The sequence below is a fragment of the Anabrus simplex genome, chromosome X, assembly GCF_040414725.1.
Source record: "Anabrus simplex isolate iqAnaSimp1 chromosome X, ASM4041472v1, whole genome shotgun sequence".
Lineage (NCBI taxonomy): Eukaryota > Metazoa > Arthropoda > Insecta > Orthoptera > Tettigoniidae > Anabrus > Anabrus simplex.
This window is the reverse complement of record NC_090279.1, coordinates 100723338-100747896: the sequence shown is the minus strand read 5'-3', so window position 1 is coordinate 100747896 and position 24559 is coordinate 100723338. Positions and strand designations below refer to the sequence as shown.

Genomic DNA, 24559 nt, shown 5'->3' with positions numbered 1-24559 from the left:
CAAGGACGTTCATTCTTACTACCATGTAATACATCAGTCTACGTCTTAATTACTGTGTTTAACACAAGCCGTATGCAACACTGAAACCACTAATCTTGATGAAATCCTGGAAAAGCTGAAAGGTAACAAGTATACGACGGCTCTCTCCCTAGCATTAATACTGTCTTTTCTCCCCAAGATACTGATGTTACAGACATTATGAAGGCAACACAGAATATGGATATGGTGGTAGCGTTTTATTACAATGTTCGAATATCCTGAATTTGAAACCAAACGCAACCTATCATGCCCTTGAATATTCTTACAAGTATTACTTTAACAATACGGATAGAAGGAGCATGAAAATCTAGGCTTGAGCCAAAATTCGAGATGACAAAACGTTGAATTGCACCGTAGTGGATATTGCTGCTATGTAAAGGAAGGAATGATATTCCATTTCTTTCAAAGGTCAAGGGCAATGTGATTATTTTTAGTGGATTGGTAACACAGTTGGATAGCATCCAATTCTGTGTCTGTCTCCCCACCGCAGAGTAGTTCTACATATTCTAGGAAAGAAGGGCGATAAGGGCGGATAAGGGTGGGATCCACTTACAAACCAGCACATGGGAAAATCGATCACGCATGCTACAATATATCGTAACATGAACTGGTACTTTCCAATTCATGCTCTATGAACCGATTTCACATGGCCCAGTCGAATGCATGACTGCCTCACAAGCAAAGTAACAGGAGTCTCGACCACGTATTGTTACTGCACTCTTAGGAGAAAATAAGTGGACAAATAAAAGGGGGACATTGTTTTCAGATATGACAGACTAGACCTCTTGATCATCTAACAAGATATTGATGTTGATACCACTAGAGAACGGGGGCAGAAAATACGACACTGGAATGTATGCCATGCGTTCTGTGGCATATCACGCAAAGCAGAAGTGCAAAAGTCTGTAACCGTTCTTCTTCACGTGATTACGTGATTCTTGTGACAAGTGATTTATCACGTTCACAATTAGTTTTTCAGTAAAATAATGTTTCATTTTGCATTGATAAATATTCTACACGAACCAGCTATATTGCTGTAACACGTGGCGCGTCCCAGGTGACGGATACGGGTTCCCCGGTGGCCTGCCGATGAACTTGAGCAAAATATAATAGCTTTCGCGTAACAAACACGTACAAAGTCTTTAATGGCAACTTTGGCGGAGATGGAGACGTTCAGTACGGAGCAGATGGCGGAAGAGGTACACTAAATTTCTGGAAGTTAATGCAGGAAAGAGGGTAGCATTTCTTCTCTAGAGGAGTGGCTGCAAAAGGCCGGAGCTGCGATACTACCTTCTGTCATGAGCTCTAAAATGCTTCAAGACAAGCCGGTCGTAAAATAATACCGTCACATCATTACAGAAATACGTCTCATGGTATCGGAGCCAAGGTTAGTGCGGCCTCTGGAAGGAACGCCAATGGCAGGGCCCAGTCAGCATGAAAAGTATGCTAGGGTTACCGTCGCACGGGCTGTGACGGCTAACCAAGCAAGTACCCCATTCTGTATCCCATCATTGAAATCTGTCTGGATGAAGTAGCAAATAAGCCACAGCACTTAAGAGAAGGCATATAGGCTTCTGTGAGGTGCAGGAAAAAGATGGAGTGGAAAAAAGTCATGGGAAAAGGGCTGTGGATACTAACGGATGTACAACAGAAGCCGATGAACAGCTCATGGTGTTGACATTGTCATATCAGCAAAATTTGACGGTTCAGTCTCCAAGGTGCAAACGTTTGACAATCGCTTTATGTAACTCCTCCGCATTGGGGACAGAAGGACATTCTAATTTTTCAGCGCAACGTTCCACAAACTGACGTGCGCACGGAAACCAAAGATGAGTTCTGGGCACTGCCTGACAAGAAGACCGCTGACTATCTCATCGCTGCCGATTATCTGAATGGACGTGTCGGACGGAGGAAAGAAGAACAAACAGTCCACGGCGTTCATGGACACGGAGAAAAAAACGACGATGGCCAACGAGTTCGCGATTATGCAGAAACTGATCATCGCAAACACACGGTTCAACAAGAGTGACATTCACCTATAGTACTCTGTACTACAGTGGCTCCCATCCAATTCGCATTGACAACATCCTAGTGAGGGGATGAAATCTCAAAGATGTTCTAGAGATAACAGCTGTTCTTTATTAAATCCTTGCGATGCAACAACGACCATTCATCTAAGCTGCGGATAAAGTCACCAAGAGCCCAATACTTTACAGGAAATATACAAATTGGGATCAAATGGTGGGTCCTGAAAAAGGAGACTAACTTTGTTGCAAAAGCTACAGAGCCACAAATCACCACAGTTGAACCGGACTAAACTGAAAGACGCCGTTCGCTCTATCCTCGAACAATTAAGTCACGGCGACGACAACGAAGGATTAACCATGATATATGGCTAAGGAATGAAGATGTTAAATATGCAGTACGGTTGAAGAAGCAGCTGCACCACGAGTATCTTGCTCGTTGGAATGCCTACAAAGCAGCCAGTAGTAAACTGAAGGAGGTCTTTGCCGTAACAAAAGCAAACCGGTAGGCAGGTCTATATGTGAAACTTGACATGCGCGAATACGAGCCGAATTTTTAACGGCTAGTCCAATCGAGCCATTGCAAAACGGCTGAAGTGCAACGTTTTTACGGCATCAGTGAGGAAACAACGATTTGCCACTGGAATGGCGAGAAGCGCGAGTACACTGGCGGAACTATTTTGACTAAATTTCAATCATGGAATTTCCGTATCTACCAATCCTTATCACCTCCGCTGTTGAAGGTCCAATGTAGGAAAATGACGTCACTAATGTCCAGGCTATGCTGAAGGAAATGAAACCAGGGAAAGCCATCTGTCCCGATTATCTTCCGGCAGAGTTTTATTTCTCTCGATGGAGGGATGCAGCAGTGTGGCTGAAACAAGTTTTTCAACCAGATCATCAAAGAAGGTCAAAAACAAACAGACTGGCGACGGAGTATCCATTCAGAAATAAGTGAAGCCCTGCCTATTTTTCTAATAACGGCCCGATCATACTTCTGAGCCATGCAATGAGAGACTTAGAACAAATCTTTGGAAAAAGGGTTAGCGATTTAGCCAAACATACAACAAGCCAAGCTGGATTTGTGTCAAAATTGTGGCGCAATAGGAGAAACCAACGCTGCCGGGCTGTTACTTGAGAGACAATGTGAAAAGAATAAGAGGCTTCATCACAAATTTCTGGACCCTGAGAAGGCCTTCTATCGGGTACTTCATGACCTAATCAGTCAGTCCTCCAAGTACATGGCATTCCAGAGCACCTTTCTGAGAGGGTATAATTGCTCTACAAAGAACAAATGAGTTGTGTTCAAGCTGCCGCAGGAGCGTCTGATGATGTGCGCATAACGGTAAAAGTCCCACCTTATCACCAGTGCTGTTCATTCTTGTGATAGACACAATTACCTCAAACCTGCGCAGTCCATTACCATGGACACTTCTCTAAGCAAATGATATCATTTTGGCTGAAGAGAATAAGCTTGATCTGCAGCGTCAAACAGAAGACTGGAACAATCGACTAGCGCAATAAGCCCCGCGCCTTAACAAGAACAAGACAGAATACATTGCATTACATCGTCGAGAAGTTGGAACCATGCATGTTGACGTTGAAGATATAGCACGAGTAGGGAAATTTAAGTATATTGGCTCCACAATCGATGATGATGGCCGACTTACTGATGAAGTCAACTTAAGGATATACAAAGCCTGACTGAAGGGGAGAATGACAACAGGCGCCCTTCCAAACTTTGGACGAAGGGCCATCTCTAAACTAAATTCTACCGAACTGATGTCTGTCCTATCATTATTCATCCTGTCGTTTTCTACGGCAACGAATGCTAGCCTGCTCTAGAGGTAGAACGCCAACTAAGCATCACGTATACAAAGTTGCTTAGGTGGAAGGCTGGCATAACTAGACTAGATCACATTTCAAATGATGTTATTCAAAAACGTTTTGGCATTGCCCTGATCCAGAAGAAAATTGGGGAAAGGCGTGTGCGCTGGTTTGAACATGTGTTGCGTGCAGAGGACGATATATTGGGAAAGTCATTGTATACACCGAAAGTTGGTGAAAAGAGGCGCTAGACGAACCAGACAGCATAGACTGATAAAGTGCACAACGGCCTCAAAGTTGGAAGACTACATGCAGACATGGCCCGAGACCGAACTAACTGGAGTCAATGAATCACAACACCGGACCCTGCCACCAGGCAGGTCTAACAGTAAAGAAGCAGAATAACAAGAATCAGATTGATGAATATTCTGTTATAAAAATGGCATGCAATGGATATTTTACACATCCTGTCATTCAAGTTAGTTTATTGTATGTTCAAATTTTCTCCCCTAAAGCCTGGGTCCGATATCTATAAAAACTTATTTTCACAAAATAGTGTCTGAATGGCCGAACGCTTCTGGATTTCGTGTTTAAGTGACTCCTATAAATGCATTGTAAAGAAAAACATATAACTCAACAAAATAAAAAAATGGGTATATCTGTGTTAAATGGGAGGGACAGTTTGAATATCTGGTGAAATTCTAAGAGTACCAACAAGAGGGGAGTCCGTCAGTGTATTCTAGCCTGAATAGAATTTTGCAATTCATATTTCTGCTTACATACATCATAGACAGTAGACGATCATATTAATCAGTTTGTTATTTTCACTCCGATCACGTCTATAAATATGAAGACCATGGAGGAGTGGCACAAAGTGGTCAGCTCAGGGCCATGTGAGACGCGAGACACTAAAGCTGGAAGGAAGCCACATAACTAAGTGGTTAGTTCAGGACCATGTGTCTCTCCTCAAATGGAAGCTAATCTCATCACTAATTGGTAAGCTCAGAAATATGCGTATCTCCACAAGTCAGCAATTAGGAAATTGTATGAATCCTAACATCTTTTCTAATGTAATTCAATACCAAACTGGCATGGCAAATATTTTAGACATTTTAGAGGAAGTCATTTAAGTTGCGGCATGATATTTGTAGACTGCTGAAATGAGAGTGAGGAAAAAATAGCGCCTGAGGTGAGATATAAAACGAAGTGGGAAGTAGCAGATACGATCCGGTCGACTGAATCCTTCAGAAGTATCTAAAATCTATGAAGTAAAATGGACTAAGCTACGCAGACAATGGACTGTTCTCTGCTATATATGCCAAGGAAAAAGAAGACACATAAAATGCATGTCGCTTTGCTGGTCCGAGAGTACCTGTGCACAAAATATGTTTAGAAAGTAGAAAGCTAATTTAGATTCCATCAGAAAATAGAAATATGCATTTTGTGTGTGAAAAGCATTCATTAGCAACATTTTTACTGGTGGTCATAATACGAGATTATTCTCTAACGTAGCCTATTGTGTCCTGTTACACATGAATTAAAAATAAACAGCAGGATTTAAACCTCGAAGAATTGACTATTCGGGCGATCTTCAGTTGTGTGCATGGTTCTACTCTGACTAATCAGAGAGTGTGAGCTGGTACTGGATAGTTCTGAGGACCGTCATGAATATTTCTTGCCACTAGTTGTGAATGTACAGTAGGAACAAATCAATGCATCACATAAGAGTCAAGAAGACTCTAACCACACACAAAATCAAATAAACCATACAGAATTCGTAGTTTCCATCACAAATCTGCTTTGGAGTCAAACCTTAGGCCACGACTAGCCATTGCATGACCTGCGAATACAAGGGCTCGGTTAAGAGCACCAAACCGAGACTATACAATCATTTCCCAGGGATTATCAAAGATCATTTCACACAGTAACCAATAAAGGCATGACAGCAAAAAATTAATTAGCAATGGCACAACTACAGTTCAAAAACACTACTGCATTACAAGTTTTAAAACAGGACATACATTTGTGGTACTTTGTGAGGTCAGTGACAATAATTACAATTTTGAAAGAATATTATACCTCTACGTTATTTAGCTATGATTATTATTATTATTATTATTATTATTATTATTATTATTATTAGCATAGGGCAACAAGTTAGATATATATATGTACAAGTATATAATATTTACAAATATACACAGACAAGAAACATGATTTTTTAGCAGAATGTCCAGTTGGGTGATCCACTGTATGGCTTCCTCTATTGGTTAAAAAATTTTCCTGTGTAGGAACGTCGTGTACATTCACTTACAATAAGGAGATCATCTGCCGAGAAGCACCACAGTCGCACTCTGGTGATGAGATATATTTCCACTTATATCGGGCATCCCTGCAACGTACATGATTTGTTCTCACCCGATTCAGAGTTAAGTCGATATTCTCCAATGTTTCAATTCACCGTTCTCTCCGGGTAGTACCCATGCTGGAAAGAAGTTCATCAGCTATGTCTTCATCACCAGTCTGCAGATATTCGTTATAGAGCGCATTAGTTTCAACATTCCAACCAGAGATGTATTCTTTCTTTATGGCCTCCAGGCATACTCTTCTTAGCCGCCATCATAACTGCATCTACGAAACGCTTGTAATTGTTGCGCTTGGAAGCAATCCACCGAACGCATTCATCCAGTTCAGTGGTGAATGTTGACAAATTTGCTTTTCTGAAGGAAGTTTGATGCCAATATCCACTATAATGGGGCCATGTTAACTGTGGGGAAAATGTCTTAACACTTTACTACTGGTATGTAAGGGCTGTCCTCCCTCATTGCAGCTAACAAAACACAGGTCAGGATTGGAATCCCTATTCCAGGCAGCTGATTGGAAAGTACGAGGTTCTATTAGGTCAAAAGTCAGATGGAGATTGTTCACTTCTGTCCATTCTAAGATTTTCGTTCCACATTCATTGTTATTCGAGTACTTCCATAGTTCGCGATGGCTGTTGAAGTCGCCTATATAAACTGCAGGGTGTTGAGCAGTCGGGAGTACGGTACTTGACCACTGTGCATTTGGGGGTTTATAAATGTTAAAAATAGTAACATCTGCCACTCGCACAGCAACACAATGGATGTCTTCGTCTTCACTTTGAAAGAGCAGTGAGGCATCTTGGATATTATTACGAACATAAGTAGCTATACCATGTGCACTGTGATATGTTGCACCAAGAGCTGTGTAACCATTAATGAGGCCCCTTTTCCGAAACTCTACTTCATTGGCTGTATGGGTTTCATGTACAACCACAACATCTATATTATTATTATTCAGGATAACTTTGGATAGATAGTCACATTTTGCTCTGCTGATGCTTTCTACGTTAAGCTCGAAAACATGGATGAAAGGTGCGATGTTTCTTGTTTGGTAGTTCTGAGAAGAGCCATTTCCATGAAATACTTCTGCCACTGCTGGAGGATCTTTAAAAAGATAGGTCCAGTAGTCACAGTTATTGCTTCCTTAGCACCACCCGGGGGTTACATGTAGGGCACTTTGAGGGTAAACCTACGGATGTGAAGCAATAATGTACCGCCTATTTATCTACTTTTGTGAGATAATAAATTCACTTACTTCAAGAATTCTGAATTTTTTTAGGCAACCTGCACAAATTTAAAACTCCACTTGTACCTGTCCATTTTATTACTTTATACTAATTGTGTAAGTATGTTTGCAATCAACACACTAGAAGCACTTGACTGACAATGAACACTAAAATGAATCAGCAAGTGTGACCACAACACTGGAACGAACATAAATTCAATACCACAATTTTTTTATGCTTACAACAATGCAGACGTTTTATTTGAAAACTATGATATGGAAGATGTAGCACTACCGATCTGAACGTTTCATTTCTACAACACATTATCTGCTTTGGCGTCCACAAATGGAGGAATCTGACTTAACATTCAAGAGAACAGAAATGATCAGAAAAAAGGAATCTAACCAAATTATTTAAAAACGACATTCATTGAGTTATCACATTATTGAACTCAGCCATCATTATATTGATTAATGAAACTGATTATGTTAGTTTGAAATAATTATATTGTTTACAATGTACATAAAACTTAACAATTTCGAATTTGTAGATTTAATTTTTAATCTACAAACATGGCTTTTTCTGTGTGTCACTGTTGGCAAGAACGTATAAAAATATTACTCAGAATATCTGGAAGCAACAGTTTCAGATAGCATTTCAGATGATAAGAATGTGATGAACAAATGATGCAGAGAAAGTGAAAGAAAGAACACTTTTTCATGGTTGCTTAAAGTTATTGTAAACAAATACACTTCAAAAATATCTAGCTTTACCAGAGATTCTTTTTGTAGATATATATTGAATAAAACTACGAGTACATGATGGAACATTAAATATGATCTTAAAGTTCCTGAATATTTTAGATAATTTTAACCAATGGAATTTTCAGATATTAGTGTTTAAATGTAACCTTGTAAAGACAGCATTAAACTGATGAAAATGGCCAGTTTTGGAGATAAACCAACCACTACTGAACACAACTGTGAATAGGTACAACATATTCCATATCGTATAGAATTTGTAGTGTACGTACTTTGTTTCTTCTTTGATGTATGGCAAGAGCTGATCATCAGTTTGTTCTTCTATGAATATTTCCTCCTTAATATCTTCAGAAGGCTATAAGTACGAAATAAGACAAGTAGAATAAAGAAGTAAGGGAATAAAATATATAGAACTAACCAAGAATCAGCTGAGAAAATAAACTTCATAATGGTACAAGAAGAGTATAATTAATTTATCTCCCATTTAAAAAATATATATTGGAAAGGAACAATCAAATCAAAATCCCATTAAATGCAAGAGAGGTGTCTACCTTGGAAGCAAATGGTACACAAAAATACATTTTTATCAATCACCAAATTTTAAAAGAACAGAGAAGAAAACAGTTCCCTAAAATACAGTATCACACAATTTATGCAATTTTTTCTATTAAGCTCACAGCTCATCTTTAAAAAATGTATAGAATTTACAAACTCTTACTGATAATATTTTCTGTTTTACAAACATAATCAACACACATACCACTTGTGCAACTACTTCAAATAATACTATACAAATTCTATTAGGTTAAAATTTACATTGCATTTATTTATTTTATTTTTTACCCTTTTTGGAACGTAACTTGCATAATGACCTGCTGCGTTTTAACCTGAGTCCCTTTTGCCACTGCTTTTCAGACAATTGATGAGATATAAGAACATGAAAAGGAACACACTGCTGGACAGCAGTAGACACAGTAGCATAGAAAGGGAGGAACATTGCAAATAGTAAATCTGAAATCACCTACATATTTGTGAATATTCAGCAGAGTATATGTACACATACATGTATGGGTGTAGGTACTTCCATGTATGTGAACACGTACAATTTTAGGAAAATAAATAATAGTAAGCAGTATTTCCAAATCATTACCCAATACCATTCCTTGCTTCTGTTTCTCTTTCTGTTGATCCCTATTTCCACAATGACTAGCTAATTTCTTCATCCTCTTATATTCACATTCCCCTCTTCCCATCTTCCTACATATGACTTGACTTGTCACCTCTTTGTTCATTTCCATGTTCCTATGTACTTTCTTTCCAAAAACACTTCACTCCAACATTATTCCCACCACTTTCCCAACAAGTGGACAATGCTTATATCATAAGCATAGAAATATCCATCATCCCCCTCTGTACAACACATTAAGACCAAAAGCATAAATCCGTCAATGTCCCAATCAATGAATGAATCAATCAAACCACAGCAATTAGGGCTGTTAGTTGTTTATGTAGAAAAAAGATTGTGGAAATATATGAAACAAATTATTTCAGTCACTAAATCATCTTCCTATAAGTGAACATTTGCCAAAATTTGTTCCCATGAATTCCAACTTACCTTCATGTTGTGACCTTTCCTACACTTAAAGAACATGACTTAAATGTATTCATCAATTAATGTCATTCCAAGCCATCTCTCCAATGACATCTCAGAATATACTGCTTGATGAAACAGCTTGTCTCCTTTCTCCAAGTTTCCCCAGCTGAAACTTTGCAACATCTCTGTAACACAACTCTTTTGTTAGAATCACCCACAAGAAATGGAGCTACTTCTGTGGATCATTTCCTGTTCTCTACTCAAGTAATACTGGTGATGGTCGCATACTCTCATTGTGGCTTTGCTGGAGATTTATATGCCCTCTCCTTTACAATCCCTAAATAACCTCATAATCATATTAAAAGATCTGTAAATTTTAATTTCAATATGTTTAAATGATTACCATAATGAAGCTATATCCTTATTATGAATAGCTAGGTACTTACAGAGATCCCCATGAAGAACTTTCACCCATCAACACAATAATTAAACCGAGAGGACTCTTTCTATTTGTGAAACATAGAAACTGACTTTACGCCATGTTTACAAATATAGCATTGCCCGATGTCCATCTTACAATATTGTCAAGGTCTTTTTGCAGTTACTCACAATCCTGAAACTTATTTATTACACAGAGCCTCATCACTTTTTTCAGTTCATTATTCATATTGTTTATATATATCAGGAAATAAAGGTCTCATAATACGGCACTGTGGGACCCAATCCCATATTTTTTTACAGGATCAAATAAAGCTTCACCTACACTTATGCTATTCTATTTTGTAGAAATACACCAGACGCGGCCAAATTTTAATGGTAAAAGGTATATTTCTACCTTTATGTAAACTATCGACCTTTATAGCCTAATCCTTGAACTTGTTTCGTGGCAAAGTTACCACTTCGGATATCCTGCTCCACACTATTGTATTTTTTTCATACAGTGGCTACAGTGAGAACCACAATGTAATTTCGTTATTCACATGGTTTTGTGTCCTTTTTGTTAATGAGCATGTTCTGTTGTTTAACTTTATTATCTGCATATTGTTGCTGTTTGGAAGTAAATAATGTGACCTATTGTTAAGACTGTGCATTCTGTAAGTTACGTGTAAGTTACATGTATTATTGATATTATTCAGGAGTTCAGTTGATATTTCTTAAGAGTGGTTCTAGAGAACTGTCAAATTTTGAGGTTATGGGGAGACTAAGAGACCTTTCGCCAAGAAAGGCTCTGTCAGAGAGCTACTTCTTGAGAAACGTCATTCACAACAAGAAATAGATTCCAGATTGCAAATACCACAGCAATCTGTAAATAGAATTTTAAAATGTGAAGATAACGGGAAGACAAAGTGTCAACAACGTGTTGAAAACTGTGGGCAAAAGAAGAAACCAACCCCAAGGAGGAAGCAAAACTGATTAATTTGTCAGTAAACAACCGCAAGGTTACTAGTTTGGATTTATGTAAGAAATTAGAAGAGTATGGGTCATTTGTATTTGCCAGGACTCTGCGGCGAGAGCTGTTTAATGCTGGCATGAAAGCAAGGCGACCTCAAGGAAAAGTTTACTCCTGCTATGGCTGCAAAGAGGTTCCAGTGTGCCAAGACACTCCAGAATTGGTCATCTGATGAATGGAAACAGGCTAGTCCATGACAATTACTGTAATTCCTTAATTATCATTCATTATTCCATTATAACCCAATCTAAGTGATGTAACCGTACAGCACAGTAAATGTATGAAATTCTTCTTTGAAACCATACAGCTTGTTGCATTTAATGCTAGGCTTATTTGTTTTATTTATTTCAGGTTTGCTTTAGTGACAAATCGGTATTTCCTGTCGAAGAAGAGACAAGTCAATATATCGGAAGATAAGGAGAAACATTCCATCCAGATTGAGTGAAGCATCCAACTTCAGTGATGGTCTGGAGTGTGTTTTCTTGGTACGGCTGTGGGCGCTTATATATTGTAGAAGGAGCTATGAGACGTGAACAGCGTAGTATTAAGAACCCGTTTGGTACTTCAGGTGCAAGAGTGGTTTGGCCACAGTGAATTTCTTTTTATGCAAGATGGGCCTCCTTGCCACAAAGCCTAGAAACAGTCCAGACATGAACGCCACAGAACATCCTTAGGCGATAGCAAAGTCCAAAAAAATATAATGACAAAAATTTGCTTTATTGAGAAGCTCGTTCAGATCTGGTATCATGATGACGATTTAAAGAGTCAGTGTAAAATACTGTTTGAGGGTATGCCTAGTGTAATCAAGTCACTCATGAAAGCTAAGGGGGTGCATACCAAGTACTAATGTCATCAACTTAAAAATTGGTAACATCTCATGTCTTCAAATCTCAAATTTTTAATGTTTAATAATTTGGCCACATCTTCATAGTCACCCATTTAGCCACAATTTTATCTATCCCAACCACACGAATTTTTGTTAGTAGTTTTCCGAGATCTGCCCTATGAAAATCCTTAGGTATGTCAATCGTGATACATTAGACCACATGAATCTAATATATCTGCTATATCTTGCTGGAATCTAGAAGATGAGCTTCCGTGGAATAATGCTTCCGAAACCTGAACCACCTTCTATCAAACCAGTTGGTAAATTCGTAAATGAGTATAATGTAATCAGAAAGAATGCGTTCCAAGGGCTTGCATGCAACAACGGTCAAGGTGACTAGTGTGTAACTATTGGCGTTATATTTAGCACATTTTTTTAATACACAGAGTGCTACTACACTAATTATTCATTCATCTGTTATAGCTGCTTCATACATGCTCTAATCAATATCTCAAAGACTGAGCTCGGTAGCTGCAGTTGCTTAAGTGCAAACAGTATCCAGTATTCGGGGAGATAGTAGGTTCGAACCCCCACTGTCGGCAGCCCTGAAAATGGTTTTCCGTGGTTTTCCATTTTCACACCAGGCAAATGCTGGGGCTGTACCTTAATTAAGGCCACGGCCACTTCCTTCCCACTCCTAGCCCTTTCCTGTCCCATCGTCGCCATAAGACCTATCTGTGTCGGTGCGACGTAAAGCAACTAGAAAAGAAATCTCAAAGAATTGACTTTCGTATACGCCCAGAAATTTTACCCATGCCAGCAGCATTTCTAGTTTTAAATCTTTGTATATTACTTTCAATGTTCCTTATAGTGGATATTGTAAAGTAATTTCAAAAGATTAGGTGAAATTGTCGACTGCGTCAGTACTACAAAAGGACACGACCGTACCATTGGTGACATATCCTATGCCTCACGAGTGACGGCTGCGATGCCCACTGACTAATGAAGTATACACATTCCCATGTTGTGTAGTTGCTACTTAATACCTCTCTAAATCTGTCAACATTTAACACGGCTGAAAGTAATTCCAGTATCAAGGAAGACAATGTACACTGCCGGCTGGTGCTCTCAGTGCTTTTCAAATAGCATTCTGGCAGTGAAAATTGCATGAGTTGTTCCAACACCCTTAATGAAGTTGCATTGGATAGCAATAATGCCGACAATTTCACCCAGTCAATAATGAAAGCTACTCTAAAAGATCTTCTCATGTACAACTGGGTGCAATTGGGTGCAATTTGGATGGTAATTTGCACACTCTGCTGAATCGTCATTTTGCTTAAAAATAGGCACAAGGATGTTTACAGCCCAATGACTGGGAACAGAGCCAGAGTCAACTCTGGCACTGAATAAACTTGTCAGCCAGTTGATAATGAGTTCTTTAAACTGCCTCATCTTCCAGAAGTTTGCTGGATGGTCATCCGGTCCTGGCGCTTTTTGGTCCTTCATACTCCTAATGGCACTCTCCACTTCCTTTGATGTGATGCATAAGATGGGACTTACCATCAGGAATAGGGTGATGTGGTAATTCAATGCAGGAAATATCTACAAATGTTGTTGCCAATGATCGAGGATTTCTTGTTTGTCCTCTAATCACTGGTCATCTTTGTCTCTAATGCAGACAGTGTGCTCAATACTTGTGACAATTTTTGTCAGATGAGAAACAATTCTCTTCTTCTTCCTTGAGCTCAGTGGTGTACAGTGTTTATCAGAACTACACCGACAAAAATTCAAGGATGCTTTCCGTGTTATGTTAAGAACAATGGTTCGATCAGACTGGCGGGGAAATGAGGTTAAATTGTTACTTCCTGGTGCGCGATGCTGCTGCCCCTTTCAGGGAAGATAAGGGTAGGGAGGTGTTGTGGAGTGTATGAGCAGACAGTCATACGACTTCAAAATCGTTGTCTCTAACAGGCAACATCCACAGTCCATTTATCAAATAGCCGTAACCGCACACACAGTTAAAGAACACACTGTATTTAAGACACGCATGTTAGTCAAGGAAAGCACCAGATTATTTCTCCTCTCGTCTGTTTGTCACAGTAATATTCTATATTAATTAATATGCTCGAAGATTGTGTATTCCTTCCCTCATAACATTGTAAACTCAATGAAATACTGAAGGAAGGAATCAAGACGCCCAATGGTTTGATTACAGTGTATGTTCAATAAGGCCCCCTCCTACTTTGGCGTAGTAGTGAGTGACTATGGACTATGTACAGGATGTGTAGTGGGTGGCTGCCTGTATTCTTGTTACAAGATGTCTTCTCTTTTATAGGGTTCACATACTAGTCAGTTCGTGTACAGTGCCTACCGGAGTTTGGAAGCGACTATGCGAAAAGAACGAGAAACTTGTGCTTTCGCATCGAGAATTACCTCTGTCTCCAAATTTCACTTCCCCTCCCTTCTCTTTTCTGACGCAAAAAGGCTGACTCTCTGACATAGCAAATAGAGCAAGTTCATCAATCTGAACTGCATGACCGGAAGTAACAAGGTCACTTTCATTTCCTCAAAACGAAATATTTCCCCGAGAATCTGACTGCACCATTATTCTCAACATTACACGAAGAGCATCCCTGATTTCTCTGTCAGTATAGTTCTGATACACCTTGTACACAGGTCATTACAGTGAGTGAGTCTCGATTCAGCGACAGATTTCTTAGCCACAGGTTCAATCAATCAATCAATCAATCAATCAATCAATCAATCAATCAATCAATCAATAATGATCTGCATTTAGGGCAGTCGCCCAGGTGGCAGATTCCCTATCTGTTGCTTTCCCAGCCTTTTCCTAAATGATTTCAAAGAAATTGGAAATTTATTGAACATCTCCCTTGGTAAGTTATTCCAATCCCTAACTCCCCTTCCTATAAATGAATATTTGCCTCAGTTTGTCCTCTTGAACTCCAACTTTATCTTCATATTGTGATCTTTCCTACTTTTATAAACGCCATTCAAACTTATTCGTCTACTAATGCCATTCCACGCCATCTCTCCGCTGACAGCTCAAAACATACCAATTAGTCGAGCAGCTCTTCTTCTTTCTCTCAATTCTTCCCAACCCAAACATTGCAACATTTTTGTAACACTACTCTTTTGTCGGAAATCACCCAGAACAAATCGAGCTGCTTTTATTTGGATTTTTCCAGTTCTTGAATCAGGTAATCCTGGTGAGGGTCCCATACACTGGAACCATACTCTAGTTGGGGTCTTACCAGAGACTTATATGCCCTCTCCTTTACATCCTTACTACAACCCCTAAACATCCTCATAACCATGTGCAGAGATCTGTACCCTTTATTTACAATCCCATTTATGTGATTACCCCAATGAAGATCTTTCCTTATATTAACACCTAGATACTTACAATGATCCCCAAAAGGAACTTTCACCCCATCAACGCAGTAATTAAAACTGAGAGGACTTTTCCTATTTGTGAAACTCACAACCTGCCTTTTAACCCCGTTTATCATCATACCATTGCCTGGTGCCCATCTCACAACATTTTCGAGGTCACGCTGCAGTTGCTCATAATCTTGTAACTTATTTATCACTCTATAGAGAATAACATCATCCACAAAAAGCCTTACCTCCAATTCCACTCCTTTACTCATATCATTTATATATATAAGAAAACATAAAGGTCCGATAATACTGCCTTGAGGAATTCCCCTCTTAATTATTACAGGGTCAGATAAAGCTTCACCTAGTCTAATTCTCTGAGATCTATTTTCTAGAAATATAGCAACCCATTCAGTCACTCTTTTGTCTAGTCCAATTGCACTCATTTTTGCCAGTAGTCTCCCATGATCCACCCTATCAAATGCTTTAGACAGGTCTATCGCGATACAGTCCATTTGACCTCCAGAATCCAAGATATCTGCTATATCTTGCTGGAATCCTACAAGTTGAGCTTCAGTAGAATAACCTTTCCTAAAACCGAACTGCCTTCTATCGAACCAGTTATTAATTTCGCAAACATGTCTAATATAATCAGAAAGAATGCCTTCCCAAAGCTTACATACAATGCATGTCAAACTTACTGGCCTGTAATTTTCAGCTTTATGTCTATCACCCTTTCCTTTTTACACAGGGGCTACTATAGCAACTCTCCATTCATCTGGTATAGCTCCTCCGACCAAACAATAACCAAATAAGTACGTCAGATACGGTACTATATCCCAACCCATTGTCTTTAGTATATCCCCAGAAATCTGATCAATTCCAGCCGCTTTTCTAGTTTTCAACTTTTGTATCTTATTGTAAATGTCATTGTTATCATATGTAAATTTTATTACTTCTTTGGCCTAAGTCTCCTCCTCTATCTCGACATTTTCCTTGTAACCAACAGTCTTTACATACTGCTGACTGAATACTTCTGCCTTTTGAGGATCCTCACATACACACTCCCCTTGTTCATTAATTATTCCTGGAATGTCCTTCTTGGAACCTGTTTCTGCCTTAAAATACCTATACATACCCTTCCATTTTTCACTAAAATTCGTATGACTGCCAATTATGCTTGCCATCATGTTATCCTTAGCTGCCTTCTTTGCTAGATTCAATTTTCTAGTAAGTTCCTTCAATTTCTCCTTACTTCCACAGCCATTTCTAACTCTATTTCTTTCCAGTCTGCACCTCCTTCTTAGTCTCTTTATTTCTCTATTATAATAAGGTGGGTCTTTACCATTCCTTACCACCCTTAATGGTACAAACCTGTTTTCGCATTCCTCAACAATTTCTTTAAACCCATCCCAGAGTCTGTTTACATTTTTATTTACCGTTTTCCACCGATCATAATTACTTTTTAGAAACTGCCTCATGCCTGCTTTATCAGCCATATGGTACTGCCTAACAGTCCTACTTTTAAGACCTTCCTTTCTATCACATTTATTTTTAACTACCACAAAAACAGCTTCCTCAACATTACACGAAGAGCATCCCTGATTTCTCTGTCAGTATAGTTCTGATACACCTTGTACACAGGTCATTACAGTGAGTTGTTCCTCAAAGACAATTCTTTCCCTGTGTTCTGGAGTCTTTTGTGAAAGCCAATTTATATACAGTATGCCTTCATCTTATCCTACAACTCTTCTTGCACTGCAATCATCCATAGGAACATTAGATATTCAATACAATAGGAACGAGGTTCTTTCCTACCCAAGTTTACTGTGACGGTTGCAGTGAATGATCTGTGGAATGTGTCCACATGTTGTCAATTGCATTAAGACCAACAAGAGGAAAATTTATGTTGTTGCTAGGGTCTCCTTCTAGTCTTTAAGCTTTCACCACTTGATGTTCCCGGGGGCGTAGAGGTCCTTAAATCCACTATGCCTACCTTATGCAGAGGTGGAATACAGTCAGATGATATGACATTCACATGCTTTCTTCGTCGGAGATCACGGTGCTGAACAATGATAAGGTCAATTTGCTTGCTGCAGTCACCACAAGTGAAACCTCAAATATGAATTCCATCAGCACATCAGATACCGAAGGTATTACCACCATGGCAGCTATAAAAATTCTTAGTGACCATCATGCCCATTAAGGTCATCACAGAGAAGTGGAAACTCATCTTCAAGATACGCTGCAACATGACCTCATAGCTCGTGCCAATGCCCTTCCTTATCCAGGTCATCACAGCCAGATTGTGACATAGAAAACACAAGTTCGAGAGGATGCAACGTCGAATGTAATTTACATAAGGCTGTCAGAATAGCGCTGAACCTCAGCAACTCAGTCTTGCACGCTTGCGCACACAATGAAATCAACACCATTCCTGCTGGATGTAACCTGGCAGATAAGTTCACAGACATCTTTGATGTCATGAGATTTCTGGCCTTTCCAAAGCGAGCAACTTAAAATCTAACTACATAGCTACACTTCAATTCTGAACCGGACTTACATTATCCAAATTGCAACAGGTTAACAGGAACAATGGAATGAAAAGATTAATAATAAAGCAAGAATGATATTTACTAACAAAATAACTATTCTACAATAACTCTAAGCCACATTCAGATGTATCCTAACTACAATAGTTTAACTGAAGCAACAAATATTCCTAAAGTATGAATCTATGGAACTTATGAGAATGTAAACATTCATTGACTATGTACATAAAATTTAGTTTCCTTGATTTATCAAAGAGACAAAAAAGGTGAAAAGTTTGAATGTAATTATCAGTTAAAGAACAGTGGCCAATGATAATCATAAATTTAAGCCTTATTAATGAAAGTTAATTGAACATAACCTACGACATATTGTTTGTTTGATGGTTTCTACCATTTCTCTTTCACACCGACACAGATAGGTCATATGCCGATGATGAGCTAAAAATGGCTAGGGATGAGCAGGAAGCAATTGAGGCCTTAATTAAGGTACATTCGCACCATTTGTTTGCTGTGAAAAAGTGAAATATGCACTTCAGGGCTGTCGACAGTGGGTTCGAGCCCAGCATCTTATAAACGCAGACCAAGAGCTACATGGCCAGTTATTCAGTACAACAAGGAAGCAATTGCTTGAATTCCTTCTCTTCGAATACTTACTGTGAGAGTATGTTAATATGTAATTTAAAACAATACGTTAAAAAGTAAGTTTTTATTTTAGAAATTCAGCTTTCACAGTTCCCCAGATGTACATGCACATTTGGACATAAGTTTTCATACATATGTCCAAAATTTTATGATACATGGGGTTACTTTGGAAAAGTAAAGAGTAAAGTAGAATCCCAAAATTCTATGCAGAGCATGCTTTCTTCCCTTGAAGTCAAGATGGGCTGCCTACGTATGCTCTTCGGATCGAGGTGGCCCTTACTTCTTCGCAGCTTCTCTGTATGCCCTTCACCAAGAATCCCTTTAAGAGACTTATCAAGCTTATCGGCATTGTAATTATGATAGACAATGCTTCCAAATTTATGCTTATATTCTTGCAACACATTCCGAAGTAACCCCATGAAAGATCCCTGCTCAGAAGAACAGCCAAAGACATGATTCTTGAGGTGATCAAGCTAACGCTAGTTGAACCTAACAGAACTACAGTTAGAGTACAACAATTCAATTCAAGTAACATTTCTTGACAATGTGAACATTCGGTACCACACGATACAACAAGCAAAGTCTCCACTGAGGGACAAAGAAAAAGGGACAACAATCAAGAAAAAGGTTTATTACAATAGTTCTATGAACTTTGACTGTCCTACATCAACACAGATCTATCCATATTAAGAAACAAAGTACACATTTCTGTGGAGATAAACCGACGTCCAGAATTATCGCATGGAATATTTCGAAGAGAAGTGTACGAAAATACTAATAAATTGCAGGGTATATGCTGTAAACGGGAATCATGGATCAAAGGTATCTGGGCATAGAGAAATACTCACGGGTCAATTTATCTCCAAAATTGATGAGACAGGGTTGGATCAAACACATTTCAATGACACTTGGGTGAAATATCAATTAAGAAATAGTAAATGTAATGATTATCATTATTTTACTGTAAAACCAATTATAGTATTAACACTAACAGCTAAACGATGGGCATCTCAGAGAAGTTAACCGTTAATAATGTAGAATGACACTGTACAAGTCTACAGATAGTTTCACCTTAAAGTTCTACACAACACTTTATACTGAAAATGCAGTTTTCACACCACACACAGGATTTCTACACACCAATTTTACTAATTCAACAACGCATCAATATATCGAAATTTTATTACTTCTGCATCATTTATACAGCAGTGTATACTGTGGAAAGAAATCTTTCACCTACAACATATTGTAACCAAAAATGGCATAACTGGAGTTAAAATTGAGATTGCCGCAAAAGCCAAATTTAATTCGGTCAGTGGGTCATTTACAACAGCTGTGGTGAAGGCCAGGATCTGATAACCTTGGAGAAATTCGCCTTTAGGCTCATTGCTGCATGGCCGTGTGGCGATCCACTCCTTTTCTCTTATTGGTCAGGAGGTTAGCATGCAACAGATATGAACAGTTAACATTTTCAAGGCTAACACTGCCCGGCAAGTTTTCAGAACTCTTCACAGGAACAGTTTTGAACCATGATACTTTAAGAAGACGTGAAAAAAAATTATGATTGGTTTCCAAGTAATCACACTTTCTAGGCTGAGAACTGGTAAAAGCAGTGTGTAATCGATGCTCAACTTACTCAGCCCTTACACTACTGATTTCATACTGCTCTACTTTACAGCACAACTTCACTTCGCTTTCCCACTACAATTCTATAAGATATTCTTCGCCAAGAGACATTTATTCGTAGTGATGTCTCATAAAGGGAATACTTTATTCCGTCTTCTATAAGACATAACCACGACTATATTAATTCCAGAACACGTGTGGTATGCATAAATCATCTGAACCTGCAAGTTAAGTGTCGACTGACATTTAAATAGGCATGGTTGGAACATATATCAATGTGCCACTTCAGTTACAGTGCGTGTGTTTGTGTGTGTGTATGTGTGTGTGTGTTTGTGTGTGTGAGGAAGCCTACTGTTACGAGAAACCTGCAAGACAAGGAACAAGGGGAATCATCATGTTGCTTGCAAGAGGAATCTTTACTTTCATCATGGTGCACCTTGCAAGGGATATTCCTTCCAGAATGTCTAACTTAAAGGGGAGACAACACCACACCCGAAAGGATGGTAAAGGGACCAATCGTGAGACACTGCCAGCCAGGAATATATCAACTTCCATCATAAAATTTTAAGTAACTTTTTTAAATATTAATTTCCTTTCAGAGGGACTTCATTCTTGAAATAATATTTTCTATTACTTTCTGCTGTTGCAGATTCTTATCGCTTCTGATCTACTTATTGATGTTGGTAAATTTTGTGAATGACTGAAATACACTCATGTCCTTAAAATCCAGAACACCTTGAAAGACTAGAGGTAGGAAGTCTATATTCATAGGACATGTGCATTAGTATGTTCTGAAGAAATGATTAGCATTTGAACCAAGTCGACCCTCAGGTTCAAGGTCCACATTGATATCCCTGCGCAACACCACCGACTGGTAAATTGTGCCTGCGGCTCCCGTTGTCGCTATAAACCAAAGGTGGGCCGATGACCTTAGATGTTAGGCCCCTTTAAACAACAAACAACAAGCAACAAACATAAACCAAAGGTAATGCATCAGTGTGCTTGAGCAGACGTGCATGATGCCTCGCAGACGTATGCAAGAAAAGTACTGTCAAATTAGTGAGTTTGAAAGAAGGCGAATTATTGGCATGAGAGAACGTGATACATCTATCTGGGAAATTGCAACTCGTGTGCGAAGAAGTGTGTCGCCAGTGCAGCGGGTGTGCACAGAACACTCACGGAAGGTCGTGGAACACGACGAGATGGATCCGGTCACACCAACCAGACCGCCCCCCCCTCCCGAGGAGATCGAGACCTCATCCGGATAGCATAGCAGCACAGATTTGCGTCCCCCTCGGCTCTGGCATAAGAGTAAAACAGTCTAACACATCGTACAATATAAGGAGTGACAAACCGTCAACATTTATTACGATATGGGTTACCGGCGCGTCGTCCATTTCTCCGCCTACCTTTGACTAATGTTCATAAACATGCTAGACTGCAATGATGTACAGAACGGCGTCACTGGTGACAGGAATGACAGCAGATAGTGTTTTTGGATGAATCCTGGTTCTGTCTGTTTGAAAATGATGGCCGCATTTTAGTTTGCCACAGACAGGGGGAGAGGCATCACACCGACTGTTTTCACACAAGGCATACAGCACTAACTCAAGGCTTTATGGTGTGGGGTGCTATTGGGTACAACCCCAAATCACATTTGGTGTGTATCCAGGTCACTGTTACCAGTTCGACCTAAGTGAATGACACTGATCACCGGACTTGTCGCTAATTGAAAATGTGTGGGATATGCTGAAAGGACTGATGCGGCACTGTGACCCAATGCCAACCACCAAAGATGAACTGTGGAACGAGGTGTATGCAGCATGGATGGCTATACCCCAGGACGCCATTCATGCCTTGTATGTGTCGATGCCATCACACATGGAATAAATTATCAGTGCCCCTAGAGGACCCAGTGCCTACTAGGCAACGGGCCACATGCCAGACCTGGGTGACTGAAATGCTAATCGTTTCTGCAGAAAATACTAATGAACATGTCCTGTGAATATGAACTTCCTATCTCTAGTCTTTCAAGGTGTTCTGTATTTTATGAAGATGAGTTGAAATGTGTTGATAATTTAATTGTTCTGTTATTTGAATTTCATTAACAGCGTAGTGCACTAACAATTAAGTGTTAAAAATCATGGACCAATTTGTTTAACTTAGAACCTAAAAGACTAACTGGGATGGATACGACGCATTACTTCGTGAATTTGTTACATAATATTACACCTAACCTTGCATAATTTCATCAACGAAGTATAAATTGTCACCCAAATGTTATTCAGGTACATTAGGGACTAAACTTATCATATAAAGTAAGTTACGTTATAAGTAATGAACATGGATGTAAATGATTGAGTGTTAATGACACAGGATGCTATATTTAAGAAGGCGGATAGTGCTCAATGGACATAGCCTAGTCCTGTTGGGATGATAGCTTATGAACATGAGGAAGCAGCATTATGGAGAGTATATTACTGAGCACATGAGGCAACACTCTGTGCTCACTCAACACCAAGCTTATCTAATTAAGGAAACGTATCTAATTAACGCAAATTTAAAACCTTACTAGGCCGTCTTCTCTAATGTGTGAAGATAGATTGACAAATCTTCTTAATGTGCTAAAGTGATCATTCTTCTAGGTATTCAATCATGATTCTTACAGTGAGGGGGACATAAATACTAGAATGTTCATGAAGTTAAGGTTTTTAATAAATGATGAACAACATACGTAATGTACTAATCCTGCCTAAATAAAATAATTCATTTCACATAACCTAACATTTCGGGGAAGGGAATTGAAAAGTAGGGCCTGGCCAAGAGTGCAAGCTTAACCTAACAGGCATGGACATCTAACTCAGCAATATTTCTGTTGGGCTGCTGACTACCATAGTAACTAAATTATTGTTTGTTAAATTCAGAAACAACTAATGTTTGAGCTACAAGAAAATAAAAAATCCCCACACCAACTGGGAATCTAACTCGGCAATCCTTCCCTTGGACAGCTGACTTCCATAGTAACTGAATTATTGTGTATTAAATTCAGAAACACGTAAGTTTTGAGCTACAAGAAATGAAATTTCGCCGACACGACTAGGATACGAACCCGGGAGTCACTTACTTGGGAAGCAAATAAGCATGCAAACTAAATGGCTGTACATCAACAGCTTATGTGTTTCACTAAAACACCTAGCTTTAGCGTCACAAGATTCAAAGGAAAAAATCACCAGCAATACTAGGATTTGAACAAGGAGCTCGCTTGGACCCAACGCTGAAGTGCTATTCAAATATTTAACTAAAAAAAATTCAAATTTCTAATTCTGAGCAAAGAAAATAATCGCTGATTTGGGTTCTCAAACCTGGAGCTAACTTTTACTCAGAATTAAAGTTCATAAGAAGAAAAAGTATTATAAGTCCTCAACCCGACCCAGAATCGATGATGACCTTTTCTTTCACTGAAGACTAAGTGTAAACAATTGGCATAAAGTATGTTAACTGAATGTGGAGAGAGAATGCAAGAAATTTAGTATTAAGTAAGGGCGTGACATATGTGCATCTCAGCAAAAAAAATTATAGGATCATTCTGATTGAACTAGGAAATATTTGTTGTGACATTAAATAAGAAGTTCATTGTTTATGCAATTAGCCTAGTATGCACATCTCAGAAAAAGAACATCGGCGGTACGAGAAAGCTGACCAGACTTGGAAGTAACTTATTTGCTAAGACAGGGAATACAAAGTTTATTGTTCCCACATTGAGCTCTGGGCTGCAGATTTGAACCCTGGAGACGTGTAATTGCCTGCTGTAATGTTTATATCACTTGGTGCGTAGCACTAGAGCAACGAACAATTAAAACATCCTCAGGCCGCCCAGGAATCAAATTCAGAACACTTCCTTTGGACTGCTATCATAATAGCTAAAGGATTCAAAAACACAACCTTCGGGCTAAATGAAATTAAAAAAAAACACCGACCAGACCAGGAATCGAACCAGTGGCTTTTTACATGGGCAAGAAACGAGGATGCTAATTAATGACTGTACATTAAAAGCTTCTGTGTTTAATTGAAACACATCAAGTTCGACTTCCTTTCATGGTGGGGGGGGGGGGAGAGCATAATAATATTCGCTTTACGACTTACTAACTACACTCGAACGTTTTAAAAGTTTGCAATCATAATTTTGAAGATCCAAGCTGCTTTCATGCTGAATACTCAACATCCATGCAC

At 39.0% G+C, this 24559-nt stretch overlaps 1 protein-coding gene across 1 annotated transcript in view; it reads right to left on the bottom strand.

Annotated features, from left to right (window-relative positions):
* LOC136885972 (zinc finger protein ZFP2-like) overlaps nt 1–24559 on the bottom strand; it is a 42241-nt gene that overhangs the window by 4581 nt on the left and 13101 nt on the right. The window contains exon 3 of the mRNA XM_067158679.2: nt 8513–8595. Within this exon, the coding sequence (XP_067014780.2) occupies nt 8513–8595 (83 nt within the window). The remainder of the gene's footprint in view (nt 1–8512; nt 8596–24559) is intronic.